Source organism: Grampus griseus (genome assembly GCF_964374135.1).
Source record: "Grampus griseus genome assembly, chromosome: 3".
Lineage (NCBI taxonomy): Eukaryota > Metazoa > Chordata > Mammalia > Artiodactyla > Delphinidae > Grampus > Grampus griseus.
The window spans coordinates 168,217,730-168,235,707 of NC_139019.1; the positions used below are offsets into that span (position 1 = coordinate 168,217,730).

The window sequence follows — 17,978 nt, forward strand, 5'->3', positions numbered from 1 at the left end:
GGTTACAGTTCCGAATGGCCCAGGGAAAGCGCCGCATCAGCCGCTGTCTGATGAAATCAGCCGTGGCGTTGAGATCGCTAGTAGCTTCAAGACCTTCTAAGGCCTATTTTTAGCTCCCTCCGTGTCTAGGTGCACAGCTACAGGCAGGCCATCTACCTGCCTGGCCCTGATTTCCCCCCATACCCTGCTCCCTGCTGGCCTGAGGTTTGTACTGAGCTGCACGAGTGCACGAATGACAATAATAAGTGCTCACCCTGGTGGAGCATTTGGAGTGCTACCAGGTACTGTTCAAAGTCTTGGGCGCGTGTGATCTGGAGTAACCCTCGCTCCTCACAAAAACTCCCGGAGGAAGGTACCGTCGGCTCCTGTTCTCCATGAGGAAGCTGAGTTAGAGTGGTTAAGTTACTTGTCCAAGGCAGGTCACACAGCTAGTGAGGAGCAGGGATGTGGATCAAGGTGGTCTTGATCACCACCCCCTCCCGCCACGCAGGCTGCAAGTCTTTGATAAGACAAAGGAGCCAGTGGAGGGTTGAGGCATTCCATTCACAAGATGCATTTGCAGGCAGAACGGGGACTGGATAAATGGGAGTCAGTATGACGCACTCTGTGTATTTGTGTACTGGGCTCATTCATTTTCTTGAATTCAAGACTCCTATGCGACGTCGCGTTCGACATCTCCACTTGGATGTCCAATAGCCACATCACACAAAACCCCTGTCTTTCTCCCCCAAACCCGCCCAGCCCACCGTCCTTCTCCACTTGTAGTAAATGGCAAGTCCATCCTTTGAATGGCTCAGGCCAAACACCTTGACGTCGCCCTCGACTCCTCTTTCTCTCCCATGCCACAGCACATCTTGTCAGTTCTACCTTAAAAATCTTTCCGGGGGTGACCACCTCTCACCACCACCGCTGCCGCTGCCTGGGCCTCCCTTCCACCTTCAGCCAGCTGACAGTTTGCCAACCCCAAAGGCAGATAGCCCCTGAGACCTCCCTGTCCTCCTCTCCCGCCACTCTGTCCCCGACGGGCCCTGCTTTATCCACTCTGGCTGTCTCCGCGTCCCTTGCATGGTCCACATCCTCTCTCCTGTATGCCTTTGGACCCGCTGGTTCCTCTGCCTGAGTCAGCCTTCCTGCACATGTCCCCACGCTCGCTTCTGCCCCTCCTGTAGGTTTTTACTTACATGTTCCCTTATCGTTGAGAACTTCTCTGGCCACCTATTTCAAATCGTATCCGTGTTCCCTATCCCCTCTGCCCCGCTTCATGTTGCCCCACGGCACTTATCACCAACCGGTGTGCTAGGTCTACTTGTTTGCTTCTAGAACGTAGGCTCCGTGAGGGTGAGGATTTTTGTCTGCCACTGATGGATCCCCCACCCCAATTAGGATAGTGCCTGGCGCAGAGTAGGTGTCCAAGAAATGTTTGTTGAAGGAATGAGTGAATTCATCAGTCAGGACCTTCGTGGTGAGGTGTACCTTTGAGCACAAAGGGAAAATTATGGATTCCTGTTTTCCAGGGACACCATTTCTAGCATATGCGCTGACACATGAGCTGTCGATTGTAAATTGCGTAGTTGAACAGGTTAAGTGTAAGATGGAGAAGACGGACTGTTTTGTAGTACTTAAAGTTTTTGCCTGGTAAATGCCACACTCACCTAGTACTTTGCCTCTGACACTAGTTCTGGCCTAGCTGTCTCCAAAAAAAATCAAATCTTAGTGGTCTTTTATGCCTCTCATATCTCTGCCACCCTTTAATTGGGTGTCATGTGTTTCTCCACTCCATTTCTGGTTTCGGCTTGCGCAGCCTGCTAGGATCTTTAATTTCTTATCCACTATGTGAACTGGGACTTCCTTGCCTATGCATTTTGAAGCTTTAGGGACTGCGCCATATGTGTGCTTTCCTACTTGTTGTTTAATCTCAGACGCTCTCTCGGCTTCTGCCTTTCCAAACTGGGATCCTAATCATAGCCGTCCTCACACCTGGGCATCTATAGAGACAGAAAACAGCACGGGTGACCCCAACGTGCAGCTAGGGTTGAGAAGCCCTGGCTTGAGTAGTACAGGTTAGGAGTGCTGTGCTTGTGTGGAAAGAAACACTTCCAGTTGTGTATCCAGTACGGCATCTTGTTGGCCCTCCTTACCATGGTGATCTCAGCTGTGACAGCAACTCCCACGGCCCTTTGTTGGTAGTCCTGTAGTCCATGACTATTAAGGTCCAACTGGAATGTTTCTCTCCTAGGAGTGTGTGAGTGTTGTACACTTGTGTCCTGGGATATTCTCTTCTGCTTGGCATTTCGCTACTGATACATCCCAAAGTCGTTAATCATCCTGTCTCTGGAGTTATTCTGCCTTGTAGACCGGCATCGGGTTTTGAAGGCAGCGTTTGGTCCCTGGTAAAGGTAAAGAGACTGAGAAGAGGGTGAGCAAAGTGTATTTGAGCTATAGGAGATTCTAGATCCCAGCCTTAAAAGATACCATGTGCAGGGCTTCCCTGGTGGCTCAGTGGTTGAGAGTCCGCCTGCCGATGCAGGGGACATGGGAGTTCGTGCCCCGGTCCGGGAAGATCCCACATGCCGCGGAGCGGCTAGGCCCATGAGCCATGGCCGCTGAGCCTGCACGTCCAGAGCCTGTGCTCCGCAACGGGAGAGGCCCCAACAGTGAGAGGCCCACGTACCGAAAAAAAAAAAAAAAGATACCACGTGCACATGACGCCTTGCCAGCCTGCGGACACGCAGGGTGGAAACCCAAGAGACCGTATAAAGCAGGGTTCTCGACTTTGGCCCTATCGACATTTTGGACCTGGTGATTCTCTGTTGAGGGCCTGTCCTCTGCTCTGTAGGATGTTGAGCATCATAGCAGCATCCCTGACTACACATAAGATCCCAGTAGCACACACCCTCCCCTGCAACCCTACCCCAGGGGTCGTGACAACCAAAAATATCTTCAGACATTGTGTAGTGTCCCAGGGCAGGAGGTGGGGAGAATCACCCTCAGTTGAGACCCTCCATATAAAGTGATGGTTGGGCACAGGCTTTGCATTAGAGCCGGGTTTGTGTTTTTACTCTGCCTTGTATTCTCTGAGTGACTTTGGCCAAATTCTTAACTCCTTTGAGCCTCAGTTTTCTCACCAACAAAATGAGGATAACAATGATCTTATCTATCCCATGGTTGCTGTGACCCTTGGCTGAATTAACGCATACAAATTCTTTAGCGCCTATCTCAGCCCGGTAATAAACAGTAAATAGTAGCTATTTTTACTGTGGTGGACTTACGTTACAGACACATTTAGCTGAAGTGCTCAAAGCGAAGCAAGAGAGGGCAAGAAGTGAGTCTGAACAACAGTGCAGGTGAATCCACCCCCACTGAATCCACCCCCTGGGATGAGCCCAGGATGAGAGGCAGCCAGAGCTGGGCTGTCCGTCCTCTTAGGTTCTGTCTTGACTTTGATTGTGTGATCATCTAGGCAGGGGCTCTCAGCCTCGCCACTCTAAGCATTTGGGGCCAGATAATTCTCTGTTGTGGGGCTGTGCTGGGCATTGTAGGATGTTGATCAGCTTCCCTGGTCTCGACCCACTAGATGCCAATAGCACCCTCCCCCCTCCCCCAGTCATGTCAACCGGAAGTGTCCAGACATTGCTCAGTGTCCCCTGGTGGGGGGAGCCTCCCCCACACAGTTGCCCCCCATTGAGAACCCCTGATCTGGCCAGACCAAGTATTAGTCCAGAGATTTTCAAGGGTTGTTTGGTTTTCATCAGTTCTCACCTTACTTTTTGATTTAAAACCTAACCCCAGAGAGGATGGGATGCAGCTGAGTTTTTATTGATGAGCTAGAACTCAAAACAGTTGGAATCCTCAGTTCACTTGATTCTCACCACCCCCTTCCCCTGCCCTAAACTTAATTCTTAGGAGAAGTGAGAAGCAATTTTTCAAAGTTTTCATGAAGTTATGATAAACATTAACCCTGGGGTTTGTCCTGAGGTCAACTCTTGCATGCCTCTCACACCCGGGGCAGATGGGGCCTGGCGGTAGCTGAGGGTGCCATGCTAAAGTCTTTATGTACTTGGAAGAAAATAAGTTTTGATAGGGATCCTGTGTATAGACAGAAAAGCTTGCAGTTCTGCAAGTTTAAAACTTCTCCACCACGTCCGCAGCCTGCCTCCCAGTTAACTGGAAAATGGACTCACCCCAGCAGTCCCGTTGCCTGCGGGCATCATGGGGTATGAGGGCCGGTCGGGATCTGCTGTGTGCTTGTACGCTGAAGGAGCTGGAGAGAGAGGAGGCGACAGGAAGTTCCTAGGGTCAGAGCCAGGAAGCTTAGAATGGCCTTGGGAGCGGGGACCGTGTTTGGGGCCAGCCAAGGGGGCATTTTAGGTACCAGTCGAATTCCTGCCTAGTAAGTGAGTTCAGGCCCAGAGAATAGGCTGGGGTAGAGTGGGAAATGGGGGCCATTTGGGGAGCAATGGGATGCATCTGGGGGACTTGAAAAGGGCCTTTCTCATGTAATGGAAACTACCTGGGAAAGGCAGCTGGTATTGACCTGGCTGAGCCTTGGTAGCTCTCCATGGTACTTTGAAACCATCAGGAGGCAGATGGGTTTGCTTCGTTGTCTATTCAGGATCTGGTGGTAGTGCTGGCAGCAAGCAGCAGGGGTTCTCTGTTTTGTTTGAAGGGGTTTGTTTTTGCCACCTCGTGCAGTAACCTTCCTGTGGTTCCACGAGCCGTGTTCGGTGTGGCTGTGCACTGCTTGGTAGAAAACTATACAGCACAGAGTCTCAGAGTAAAGTCCCTGTACTCCACTTCATCCTTGGTTGTCTTGGCACTTGGTGCTATTGCGTAGCACTTGCTGTGAATATTAACCCTGACCGTGCTTCACGCTTATTTAAGGAGGTTGTGGAGGAGAATTAAAACTGATGCTTTGGCTGCACCATTGGAGATTGTTGCAGGAGGTCCGCAGTGTCTAGGACCCCACAGATGTTTTACGACATGGAGCCAGAGTCAAAAACCACAGGCAGAAGTTGTAACCTTGCTTTGGGGGCAAGCAGACATATATAATTTGGCTCATTTAGGTTTGTCTTTGTTTGCTTTTAATTAGGAGGCAATACTTAAGAATTCCGAGATTTCAGGGGAAAGAATAATCCAGGTTTCTGATTTCTCTTGAAAAACAGCAGCCAGCCTCAGCCTGCGTTCCTGCACAGTAATGATTTGCCAGGACTAAGGAGCAGCTGCCACCTTGAGATAGACTGTGCCTTCCTAGACACCACGGTCTCCACCGACTTGCTTGGGACCTGGCCCGCTTCCCCCTTTTCCAGTGCCTGCCTGACCTTGGCTGCCATTTGGGTTTCAGCCCTGTCGTAGCACCTCTTAGACAGATGCTTGGCCTGAGTGGGGCCTGTAAGGAGATCCATGTGGGTTTCTCCCCTGTCTCAAGCCTCAAAGGAATTTTAGACCGGAACTGACTGGCAGGCTCCGGTTGATAGCTTGTGGCACAGTCGGAAGTGCCCTTGGTTTGTGTCTTGTCTCTGCCACTTACTTGCCCAGGAGCTTGGGCAAATTGTTTGACCTCAATTCCTGCATCTGTAGAATGGGAACGATGCTAATCAAGTCTGAGGATTGTTGTGTGAAAGGAACATATGGCATGGGATTGGCCCACTGGTAGGTGCGGATCTATGTCAGTTACTACTGGCTGCTGGTCTTCTGATTGGATGCCTAGGTAGAGAGAAAGCTCCTTTCGGGTTATAGCCAAGTTTCATTGAGACATTCCAGTGGGATCTGTCCTGTGTATCGTGGGATGTTTGGCAGTGCCCCTGACCTCTACCCAAATGTCTCTAGACGTTGTCAGATGTCCCCTCGCGGGCAAAATCGCACGTGTTTGAGTACCCCTGTGTTAGGGGATTCTGTTGACCCTCCCCCTGCCAAGAGACTGTGCAACGTAGTCATCTGATCTACTAAAGTCCTAGGATGCTGCACACATTTAAATACACAAACGGAGCCGGGAGGGAGAGAGGAGGTAATTCACAGATGCTGGGGCATCACCCTGGTTTGTGCCGTCTGAGCCACGGAGAATTTACTTTGGTGTATAATGTGAGTTAGGGATCTGACTCAGTCTTTTTCTCATCCTCAGCACAGTTGATATTTGGGGTTGGATCATTTGTGGTTGGGGGAGCATCCTGTGCACAGTAGGAGGCTGATCAGCATCCCTGACCTCCATCCACTAGATGCTGTTAGGAACTCCTCCCCATCGTGACACCCAGGAATGTTTTCAGACATTGCCCAGTGTCCAGGGGGTGGAGTTGGGGGCAAAACAAAAGTGTCCAAGAATAAACTGTTTGCCAACTAGAGCTTAGGGCTCACCCTCCCAACCTTTTTTTTCCATTATGGCCTTTTGGCCGTTGTAGGCATCATGGACTTCATGTCCCTGTTAAGGGGGAACAGTGTTTTCCATGACCTTCAGCACTGTTCCAAGTTCCAGGGGGGGACCTTCCGAGATGCTCTGCATCTGGGCCATTCCCTTTCACGGGGGCTGAAGCCCAAGGCTGTGTCTGTAAGAGGAGTCGGCCTGTCCCAGTGTGCCCACCTCCAGCCACTGAGTCTAGGAGCCCAGCTCATCCTTTCCAATGGATCATTTTGACTCACTGGGCGCTCATTCTCCTGAAACCTGACAGAGACGACAGTGGTTTCTCCATGCACGTGTCTAGGCGGTAAGCTTTGCTTTTGCAGTACATTTTAAATGCCTTTGCTAAATTAAACTCCCCCAGGCTTGCCACACAGAATTTCGAGAATTCATCAGCCCAGAATTAACGCCTGTGTTGCATCTGTAACAGCAGAGCGGGAGTGGGGAAAACAGTTTGGAGAGTTTGGCTTCTCAGGTGGCAAGAGTGAGAAAACAGGCTACCGTTTGCTCAGAGGAGAAAGGATGTTTTGCAGCATTGATGTGGCCGCCGGGGATCTGAGAGTCCAGGGCCTGGGTTACTCATCATCAGTGCCACTTGGAGGGGGCCGCCTGCTTGTGGAGTCTTGTCAGAAAAATGGGGGTTGTGTTTGCTGACCACGTCGGCCACTGAGTGAGCGAGACGTGCTTCCACAGCTCAGGCACCAGCACGCTCTGTCTCCAGAATAGTCAGGCTCCAGCCGCCTCGCCCAGTCTGCAAGGCCACAAGACTTGCCCGAGCCTCCCTGTCACTGCCGCTTCTCACCTGGACAGCACCTGAGGGCTCCTCGCTGGCCCCCTGGCAACTCCTCCTGCCTCCCTGAGATCTGTTCTCCTCACCACTCCCAGGGTGATCTTCCCTGACGTCACATTACAAAACTTCATAACACGCAGAAATGGAAAGGATTCATGAGGACCACTGCCAGGGTGGTCTTTCAGAAAAATGAACCGGATCATATCACACCCCTGCTTGGACTCCTCACCATGCTCCCCCTCCCCAAATTCACCTCCTGCCCTCACCTAAGGGAACTCTGGGGTCACATGGGCCTCCGGGTTCTTCCTGTCCTTAGGATGTTCGTTCTTGGGGCTCCCTCTGCCCGGCATACTCCACCTTCACCTGGTCGCTCCTTCACACCCAAGGTTCAGATGGCGCCTGGGAGAGGCCTTCCCCCCGCCGCGGCCCCCTTCTGCCCACCGCCCTGCTCCAGCGGCCGTCTAGCGCCTGCCTCCAGGGTTTCCTCATTATCCCCGCACGCCTCCGGCTGCTTGTTTTTCTCTCCTCTTCCCACTAGATGGCTGCGGCCTCGTTCACCTTTCCTCCTGTCTCCAGTGCCTGGTGCCTCGCACCTGGCTCATCGTGGGTTCTCAGGAAGTCGTGTTGCTGTGAGCAGGGCTTGGCTAGTGGGCCTGCCGTCGGCTCTCACCTCAGTGATCCCCTCGGCCTCAGAAGGGCTCAAGGGATTATGAGAGACTGTTTGTGGCGAGGTGTCCCCGTGTCCAGGCAGCTCTTGGAAGGGGCCAGGCCGGGAGGTGTTTATCATCGTTGAGGGCCTGGCGACTGGAGACAGTCCTGGAGTCCAAGACCCCTGCTTTGAGACGGCGTCAGTGTATCTGCAGTCTCTGTGGAATTCTAGTAATGGTATTAACGCCAGCGTGGAATTCGGACTGCATGCCAGCCACTTCCCCAGCACTTGATATGCATCATTTCCTTCAGTCCTTCCGAACCGACTGGGGTGTAGGTACCATCCCTGTTGACAGACACAGGCAGTATGTGGGGAAAGCGTGTGTGAACTTGCCCAGGGTCCCAGCCGCAGGTGGTTGAGGCCCATCTGAACACACCCAGAAACCAGCGCCCGCGTTCCCAAACTTCATCAGTTGGCCTGCAGCCTCAGCAGATTTTCTGGAGTCCTTAGCTCTCCTTCCTGTGAGGGGATTTCCGCTGTCTTCACTGGAACTTTCCCCTGAATCTTCGGCCGGCCGCTTGCATCGATACTTCACCTCAGCTGTGCTTGTGTCGCGCCATCTAGTGGCAGAATAGAAAAGTGCTGTCAAAGCTGGCTCCCTGATTTCTCAGTAGTTTTAGGTGAGGTTGCTGACTTTGTTTGATGTATTAATAGGTTTATGGGGTTTTTCCTCGATTTAAGGCACAGAGGTATCCAAAGTGCAGGATCTGCCCCAGCAGCTTGTAGTCTGAGTCGGTGGGGCAGGGGTGGAGGGATCGGAGAGGGCTGCAGGGCTGGTGCTTCTAGAAGTAAAGAAGGCGGATGTGGCTTGGCCTGAGAGGGGTTGAGGGGGATGTGAGGCACCCAGCTTGGAAGTCAGGCTTAGGGTTCTGATCCCACCTCTGCTGTTTACCAGCATCGTGACTTGGGCAGGGCACGTGTCTCTCCGAGGCCTCTCAGTCTTGTTTCGTGATTTGCAAATCAGAGACGATAAATAATTTCTATGCCATAGGGCTGTGATGACATTGAATGAGATGGAGTATGTAAAGCGCCTGCCTCCGGGTCTAGTTAGGGCCATTCAGCAAATCCAAGTGGCTTATTACCCCCGCTGTTGTCAGAAATGCAGGGTCATGTTAGAGCCCTGAAGAGTGGCTCGGGTTTCAGTAGGTGATGGTAATTTTGTGATGAAGAGCATCCCAGAAAGAAGGGTATAAGATGAAAGATATACTGTCATCTCCCAAAACTGGGCCCCCCTATGATTTCCATGAGACCAGTTGAGAGCTGCCTGAGGAAAAATATATTCAAGTACCAAAAAGAGAATGAAGGGACCCACTGCCCACTAGCTGAGCCTGCGGTACACTGAAATCAGAGAGGTATTGCCTAGCAACAGCATGATTGAGATCAGTTCTACTCTTCACCAAAGAATTAGTTGGCGAACAGAGTTGACACATCGGTGACAAATTCACCTTTATGTTGCTGCACAGGACTGTTTATAATAATTCCTGAGAAAAGAAAGGACTCGAAGGCTTGAGATAGTAAGTGTCGCAGGATTAAAGCAGTTGGCACGTATTAACAGACTGTTGTTTGTGTTGGCAAGATGCTTTCCATATCTTTTGCACAGATAAGATTAAGACACATCAGCGCAGGATTAAAGCTCATTTTGCACAACTACCTTGCTGACACTTTGGACAAGAATTCTATGTGGCTTTCCAGATGGGGGTTATTTCCTGGCAGGTGTTCGATCCATCATTTAGGAGGGGAATAAACAGAACAGGCCAAGATAGTCCAGATTCCCTTCTCTGTGTGTTTTCCTGGGTCTACATATTTTCTTCTGTTTAGTTTAGCAGACATCCTCAGAGACGGAGGCTGGAGGCAGCCACGGGGGCGTGCCAGAGCTAGTCGAGGGGCAGGCCTGCCCGTGGCTTCTGTGTACTTGCCTCCGTGCATAGTGTGAAGAAGGAAAGCCTGCATGCGGGGCTGAAAACACACAGAATGTGTGTGTTTTCACCTTCGGTTGTGAATGTGTTACGTACAGTCTCCCACGGTTACACGTTTGACAGCTGCAGAGGCGTAGCGGGCCTCACCGTTAAACGTGGGTCTCCATTCTCTCCTCGAGGAGCCTGAGGGTCTGCCCTTGGTGTCACTGCACGCTCATCTGAAGCAGATGGTCGCAAGACTTGCTGGAAGCCTCGGGCCCACCCCACAGTCCATCGCTCACCCTTTAGTTTCGTTTGTACTCTTCCAGAGATGTTTGTCTAGAATGTTTACTGACAGCTGCTTTATTCCTGATGTTACTTCTCAAAAGAAGAGTCCCAGTTTCTTAGCTTCAAGGCCCACCTGAGAGGGAAAGATGGGAGGAAGCAAAATGGGACAGTGACTTCTCCCTTTTGCCCTTGCGGTGCGTGGGTAGTAGCGGGGGTCGGGGACCAGAGTCAGGCCCGCGTGGGTTGGAGACCCAGCCCCACCTTGGACAAGTCGCTCGCCCTCTCTGAGTCTCCGTTCCTGTTCTGTAAACTAAGGACCTACCTTCTAACGTGGTTGTGAAGTTTCAGGACAGTGATGCGGATGAAGTGCTGAGCACCTAGGTGCCTGGCCCGTAAGTATTTTCTGATCAATGACTGCTGGCCTGTGTGAGAGACCATCCCAGGGTTCTGGGAAACCCCATCTGGGAATGTCCTCGCTGTGACTACGTGGCAGAGGCTGGAGAAGTCTAAAGATGGGATCCCAAGACCTCTGTCACCCTGGAGGGTGGGGACACACACCCTTCTACCCCGGGGCCACCTCTGGGGTCCAGGCCAGCTCCTTACTCCCCTTCCCTTGCTTGCAGTAGGGACTTGGCCTCCTTTCCTCACATCCGGGCAGCTGCCGTCACCCACCCTCTCCCTAGGAGTTCCTCCTCCTTAGACTGGCTGCAGGGCAGTACCCACTGCGTCCCCTTCCTTGCTGGTCTGAAATAGACACAGGAGGCATTTTGTTTTAAGGGTTTTGCCACCAATCTCTGGGCAGAAAAGACACAGATGAAACCCTGAGTGCTGTACCCTGGCCTGCTTGTAGTGGTGGTATCAGGAAGCCCACTGTTTTAATTCTGACAAGTGTGGGGCTTCTTAAAACTCTCCTCCTTTGGACCCTCCTTACCCACTATCTGAGGAGGCAGTTTACAGGCCCTCTCCCTGACAAAGACACTGTACACAGATTACAGCGATGCCTTCAGGGTGGGGCTTTTAGAACTTCCCACGCACGCACCCACCCAAGCCATCCGAGGACTTTCCCTTGTCCCAGGGCCCCTGGTCAGTCGTTTCTGCTTTGGTAGAAGGGCCTGCCTCCTTGGCAACCCCTTTGTTACCCAGAGACCTCTGCTCCCTGCAGGGAGAATGGTCTACGGCCCTTTGGGTCAAGAGGCAGCCTGCACCTTAGGGACCCCCGACTTCTTTGGAGCCATCTTTGGTTCCTTTGCTCAAGATAGGAACTGCCTGAGTGTGATTGGTGCTTACCTGCCAGGAGCTTCTACGCTGGGCCATGCAGGTGTGAGGGATTGCACTCCGCTCCTCTCGCCCTGGGCTGGGTTGTTTCCCGTCTGTCTTTAAGGGAGTCCAGTGGTGCCACCCTGACCTTCCTCCAGTTCCTCCAGTGCTGCCTCATTCCTCCCCGCTCCTGGTCACCTGGCTGAATGCTGCTCCTTCCGCTTAAGTGGCATTTCCTTCAAGAAGCCCTCCCTGATCTGCTCCTTCTCTGCAGCCTCACCAGGTTGGGTGCCCCAGCTCCGCGGTCTGAGTGCCTTCTGTGCTTCCCCTGTGTTGTAACGTTCAACTAAGTCTGATGTCAGCTCCTGGCAGGCAGGGGACATGTCTCTCCATGTCACCACCACACCGTAGAAGCCAGCATGGTACCTGGTGCACAGTGGGCACTCAAATGTGTGGAGTCGCTGGAAGTTGTAGTTGACAAGTGACTGTCATGATTGCCTCTATGGACGTAGCGCGAGGTGCAGCTGGAGGAGTGGTTCCCGGCTCAGCTGGGTGGGCAGAGCACCCTGACAGTCACAGCCACGTCACCAGTGCCCCTGGGAGCAGGGAGGGGTCCCAGACATCTGGCAGAGGGGTGTCACAGGAGCAGAGATCTGCGACTTCCCACACCTGGGCTTACCTGTCTGTGCTTATCACCAGGACTGTGAAGGCCAGGTCCGGAACCCAGTCCTGGTCCTTGGGGATCACAGCTGAGCTGCCCCAAGGTTTACATCCAAAGCAGACAGTTGGGTGGAGGATGGCAGGGGACAGGAGGGAGAGCCCATGCTGTGGGCCGGGATGTCACCAAGGGGTGTCACCAGAGGCTACTCCTTTCAGCCTGTCCAGGTCTGTCCCCGGCCTCCTCGCCACCACCCACTGCCACCTGGGGGATCGGGGAAGCAGGGGTTTTCCCTTGCTGGGAGCTGGGATCATGGTTGGGCTCAGGCAGGGAGCCATCTGGGGTACAGGGGCTGAGGAGGGGTGTGTGGAGGAGGATGGGGGAGGGGTTCAGACCAAGAGCAGCCACCTTGGACTTGGCATCGGCACCTTGGGAAGCTGAGGTGAGGCCGACTCACCAAGTGTGTCCCAGACGGTAGTGCCTGCGCCACCCAGAGCAGGGCTGTTCTTTGAGGTGACTTGAGGGTTCCGAATCCCACCCCACTTCACACAGCAATGTTGGCCGCAGTCACCCACAGTTCTCAGGCCTCGTCACGGTGTTCCTGGAAAGGGGTTGCCTGGTCAGATAACTTTGGGGAACATTTGGTGAAACGGCTTTCTTTACTGTTGGTTTTCTTAACCCTTCTTATGTTGATGAGTCTATTCAACGCTCCAGGTGGGCTGTTTTTTTACAGACTAATTTGATCAAGGAGAATTTATTTATTTGGCTGAGTCAGGTCTTAGCTGTGGCATGCGGACTGTTTGCTGTGGTGCGCGGGCTTCTCCCTACTTGGCGCGCGGGCTTAGTTGCTCCACGGCTTGTGGGATCTTAGTTCCCCGACCAGGGATCGAACCCGCGTCCCCTGCATTGGAAGGCAGATTCTTAACCACTGGATCACCAGGGAAGTCCCAGGGAGCACATCACAGAACCAAAAAACAAAGAAAAAAACACCTGGTGGACAGAATCTGGATCAAATAACGTGTATTTGGTTAACATTTTAATATTTTAGGTCTTTGCGGTGGCCTAGGTCTCTCTACAAATCTCTGGTGGTGGTTTTCCCTTCACTTGTGAAAGAAAAGCTGGACTGGGGCTTCAGGCAGTTCCAAGGAGCCTCGTTGCTTCTGTCCCCTGTTCGTTCCCCAAACTTGGGTTTCAGTTGGCTGGATGACGCTGCTTTTTCGGTGACAACCAGAAGCAGTGGTGATGTGGGACAGTTAAAGACAGTCTGCCTGGAAGGGGGCACGCGTGTGTTGCTGCCGTGGAGTCGAGACTAGCTTGCAGTTTACGGACTTTGGGCCCTAAAAGCGGATGAGCAGAAATGAAACACGCGTGGCTCTGATGCTTTGTGTCTTTGGTAGAGAACTGACCAAAGTTCTGTCCCCCAAACCTGCCCTCCGCAGGGGTCCCTGTGGCCCGCGAGGTGGGCTGCCAGGGCCCAGGCCTCCCTGGCCCCAGCCTGTGTGGCCCACGGCGTTCCGCTTGCTCTCTAACTGCTTGTTGAGCACGTGTTATGTGTGAGACTGCGTTTGGCTCTGAAGATACAGAGGCGAACACAACAGAGGCCCCACTCTTATGGAGCTTAAGGTCCAGGAGAGGATACTGCCAGGGGAGCAAATAAGCAAATAGCATGTGTGCGCGCACACACACACACACACACACACACACACACACACACACACACACACACACACACACACACACACACACACACACACACACACACACACACACACACACACACACACACACGGCCAAGTAAACAGACACACCCCTTCCCTTTTCATCAGACGTTTTACCCTGAAGTTTTCTGCCCCCGGCTTCCCGTTCCGCATTTTCCGCATTTTTCCCGTGATGCCTTGCACAGAACAAGGGCTTCATAAATATTTATGTGATCTCATAGCAGCTGGTGCTACCCATGTGAAGAAGTACAGAAGGGGTTTAGTTCAAACATTTACTGGACGGTTCTTACACTGCACACACCAGGTGACAGGCTGCGTGCAGAGCTGTTTCAGATGCTGTGTCTGTGATCTCTCAGCATCCCTGACAGGTACCCTTGGTGTAACCCATGCAGGATATAAGCCAGAGCAGGCTTCAGGAGCCCAGTTCAAACTGGGAGCATCCTAGAGGAGGTGGTGTCTCTACCTGAATGTGTGTCTGCCACGGAAGAGAAGATGAGAATGTCTTGGAGGCAGAGGGACTAAGCCAGGCAGAAGTCCAGAAGCGTGGGACATGCTGGGGGCTCTTCAGTGCCACAGTCATGGTCGGTGCGGGGTGCCCATTTTGAATGGCCTTCGACCCTAGTCTGGGAGGATGTTGCTGAGTTGAAAGTGTGAGTTTCACACCAGTGGTTCTGGCTGCTCTGTGGAGGCCTCACTTCAGGGGGTGAGGGTGGAGGCGGAGAAAGAAGGGAGGTCTGAACTACAGCAGTGGAGGTGATGAGGGTAGGTCTGCTTTCCAAGCTCAGAGCCCCATGCCCCCTCTCGCTGGCCTCTGCCCGCAGCCGTGCGACATGCCCCGTTACCGTGCAGGAGGGTTCCTCCAGCAGATGGGACCGCTCCCAGCTTGCGCCCGGACACTGCCGTGTGGTCCAGGAGGTGCTGGGCAGGACCTTTGCACCAGAGGCAGCCTCCTGCTGAAACTAATTCTGTTCCCGTCCTGCCCCGGGGGCCCACAGGCAGCCCCTCCTGGGTGCCTGCACATCAGCCATCACAGTTCCAGCACCAGGAAGCTCTTCCTCTACCACTCAGATGCTTCCTCTCCGTTCCAGTCCTTCCTTACAGCCTGGCAGTCATTTTCTCAGTGCCCCCCTTGCCTTACTCATCCCTCCATCAAATATTTGTTGAATCCCTGCAGGGTGCCGATTACTGTTCTCAGACCGTGGGACACAAGGGGAGCGAGGCAGAGGCTCCGATCTCATGGAGTTGATCCCTTACTAGGGGAGACAGACCATAATAAACCCACACACACGGTACATCAGGTGGTGATGCCTGCTAGGAAGAGAAAGAGAGCATCTTGGCTTCACTGTGAGGCCAGTCCTAGGTTTCTTCTACAGGGTATGGTGTGTGTTTAATTAAGTCTACAGCGGCTAGGCCTCTTCTCCCGGAGAGGCCGGAGGCTCTTAGAGACAAGGGACAGACAGAAGTCAAGCTCAGGCCAGCTTAACCAAAAATCAGCTTTTGCTGGCCTCACTGAAGAGTCAGGGTGGGGTGGGGTTAGCTTCGGGCCTGCTGACCCCGGGCCTCCAGCCGTGTCTCCAGGGTTCAGTTTCCTCCTCCATCCCCAGCTCTGCTTCCTGCTGGATTGGCTCTGCTCCAGGGCCCCTTGTGGTGACACCCAGCTGCTGGCAGCCCCAGCAGAGAAAGAGCGCCCCTTCCCCAGTAGCTCCAACGGAAGTCCTGGACCCGAGTCTCATTCGCTGGCAGCGGCCTGGCCTTATTCATGTGCCGCCGTGTCCCCTGGGGCCAGGGCATGCAGTATTCTCCTCCTTGAGCCTGGAGCCAGGTTGGGCTCCATCTAAACCACGGAGGTGAGGAAGGCGGGGGGGGGGGGGCCCTAGGCTGACCAAAATCCCAGCTCCTTCCTGCACACCCCCGAGCCTTGCGGCTGGCGGGCAGTCGGTTGCAGAAGTGAGGCTGGAGTCTGGACCCACAGCCCCGGGTGCTAGGCTTATGGGGTAAAGGGCAGCGCCAGAAGGTGTCTGGGCTCGCCCGTGGTAGACATGGTGTGGAGAAGCTGCAGCTGTCCCCAGAGTCCCTCCAGCTTTCCTTTGCTGTCATTTACTGCCCAGCAGTAAGCACATTCATGCTTTCATTCGATCCCCCGGGTTTGTGGAGCAACTGTGCATCTGTGCTGGGGAGACAGCTGTCTTGGGAAGCGTGGAAGACCGTTCCACGCCTCCACCCTCCTCCCTTGTGGCAGTTTGGTCTCCTAGATGTCATTCACCCCAGTGGTTGCGTGGGCTGTGCCTGGGGAGGACTGTCGTGGTGAATCGGACCCAAGTGCCACAAGGCTTCAGTGAGCACAGCGGAGGGAATGGTCACCGTTGGTGGGCTGTGGCCCCAAAGTGAAGATTGGTGTCTGTCCTACTCCTCTGTAGGGTGGGAATTTTGGGGGTGGGGAGTGGGACAGTGTCCATTTGCCCATCTCGGGACTTGTCCTTTTGCCTCCCAGACCTTGTCCCTCCCACCCCCTGTCTTCTTTACTGTGAGTGATCGCCTTCGCCCCCTTCCCCAAACTCTGTTCTGTGTTTCCTCCACTCCTTTTACAACCGTCCCAAATCCTTCGCGTCGCCACCATCCGCCCCTCGGGCTCCCTGTCACCTTCACACCTGCCCCTCTCCCTTCACTCTTCTCCTTGAGGCTTCAGCACAGCTGCCTCTTCTCGGGAGCGTTTCCCTGATGCTCCAGACCAGACCCTCCGACCGCGTCCCCCACGAGCGCTCTCATGGCCCGCAAACTGTGTCCCCTCCCGCGTAGTGGTCCTGCCGGGTTAAAGCTGTATGAGTGCGGGTTCCTGGTTCACCTCGGCTCCCCACAACTGAGGGAGGGGGAAGAGTCGTGCGAGTGCTCCCCAAATTCATGATCCCCCGGCTTCCCATCCACGCCACTCTCCAGGCCTCGAGTGCTGAGAGAGGCCCCGGGCACGCCCGCAGGACTCATGAGCGCACCCAGAGCCACGCGCCCTGGCCCCAGGCAGTAAGACAGGCGCCTCTGGGCCCCCCCACGGGTTAAGGCAGTCCTCGTCCAGGACCCACTGGCCAGCGGCAGGGCCTTCCTGAGCGGCCGCCCGCTCGAGCAAGTGGCCAAGAGCCATGGACTCAGCTGCCTGAGAACGACCGGTGGCATCTCCCTGGTCCAGTGACAACATCCCAAAGGGTTTCTTCCTTCAGCAGCAGCTGTGCAAGATGGCCTTTCAGACTTCTCACAACTCCACACTTTTTTTTTTTTAACGGGCACTCACTTAGAGACCCAGGTGGAATGCAGGGCTGACTTGAGCGGAGTAAGCTCTCCAAAGAGCATGCGTCCCGTGAGCAGAGGTTGCAAATGGGTCATCCCTGGCCTCAGCTGGCCTGCAGATGTGGAAAAATTTAAAACCTAGGGATTTCCCTGGCGGGCCAGTGGTCAAAAATTGACAATTTCATTGCTGGGGTCCGGGTTCAATCTCTGGTCGGGGAGCTAAGATCCTGCAAGCCACATGGCGCGACCAAAAAAAAAAAAAAAGAAAACTAAACTAGTCTCCAGCCTTTGAAATTGGGGACCTGACATCTCTGCGCCTCGTTCCTGCAGCACCACGGTTGGTGGCGCTGAGTAGCAGCCACCCGGGCACCCTGCAGCCTGCCACCCTCCACACCGCACTCCCTCCATCAGTGACATGGCCTGTTCTGAGTGAGTCTTGGAACCTTTTTATTGGTGTGTACATGCACACAGAAAAGTGCACGTATCCTACCACTGTGTAGAGTTTTTTCACACTGAACACTTCCCCTCATCCATGTGAAGAAACTGTTTTCTAAGCTATTTGATGATCTTTTGAGTTACTAGTTTTATACCAGGTTTGTTTTTTGTTTTTACTTATTACAAACGAATGTAGCTTTGTTTACTGTACGAATATAGTGTTGGGGGGAAAAACACCAATTTTTCTTTTTGCAGAAAAGCCTGCCATTGCTCCGCCCGTCTTTGTGTTTCAGAAGGATAAAGGACAAAAGGTAAGGGGCCGGTATGTTCTCCCTTCACGTGGTTAACTCTGCCTTGTTTTCTCCCCAAGCTCTCTCTCCCCAGGTCGCATGGCCGAGGAACCTTCTGCCATGGAGAAAAAGCCCGGTGGCTTTAGGTTACCATGGCACGAGGTTAAGAGGGGGTGTGTATGGACAGGGCTCAGAGACCCTGCTTTAAAAAAGCAGTGGAAGAATCAGCTTCCTTCTCATTCCTAATGATTTGCTTTAGAAGTACTGCTGTGCA

The 17,978-nt window shown here is 53.5% G+C and overlaps 1 protein-coding gene across 7 annotated transcripts in view; it reads left to right on the top strand.

Annotated features, from left to right (window-relative positions):
• RANBP3 (RAN binding protein 3) overlaps positions 1-17,978 on the top strand; it is a 52,847-nt gene that overhangs the window by 865 nt on the left and 34,004 nt on the right. For all 7 annotated transcript variants that reach the window (XM_082650208.1, XM_082650206.1, XM_082650209.1 and 4 more), the window contains exon 2: positions 17,670-17,725. In XM_082650208.1, the coding sequence (XP_082506334.1) occupies positions 17,670-17,725 (56 nt within the window). The remainder of the gene's footprint in view (positions 1-17,669; positions 17,726-17,978) is intronic.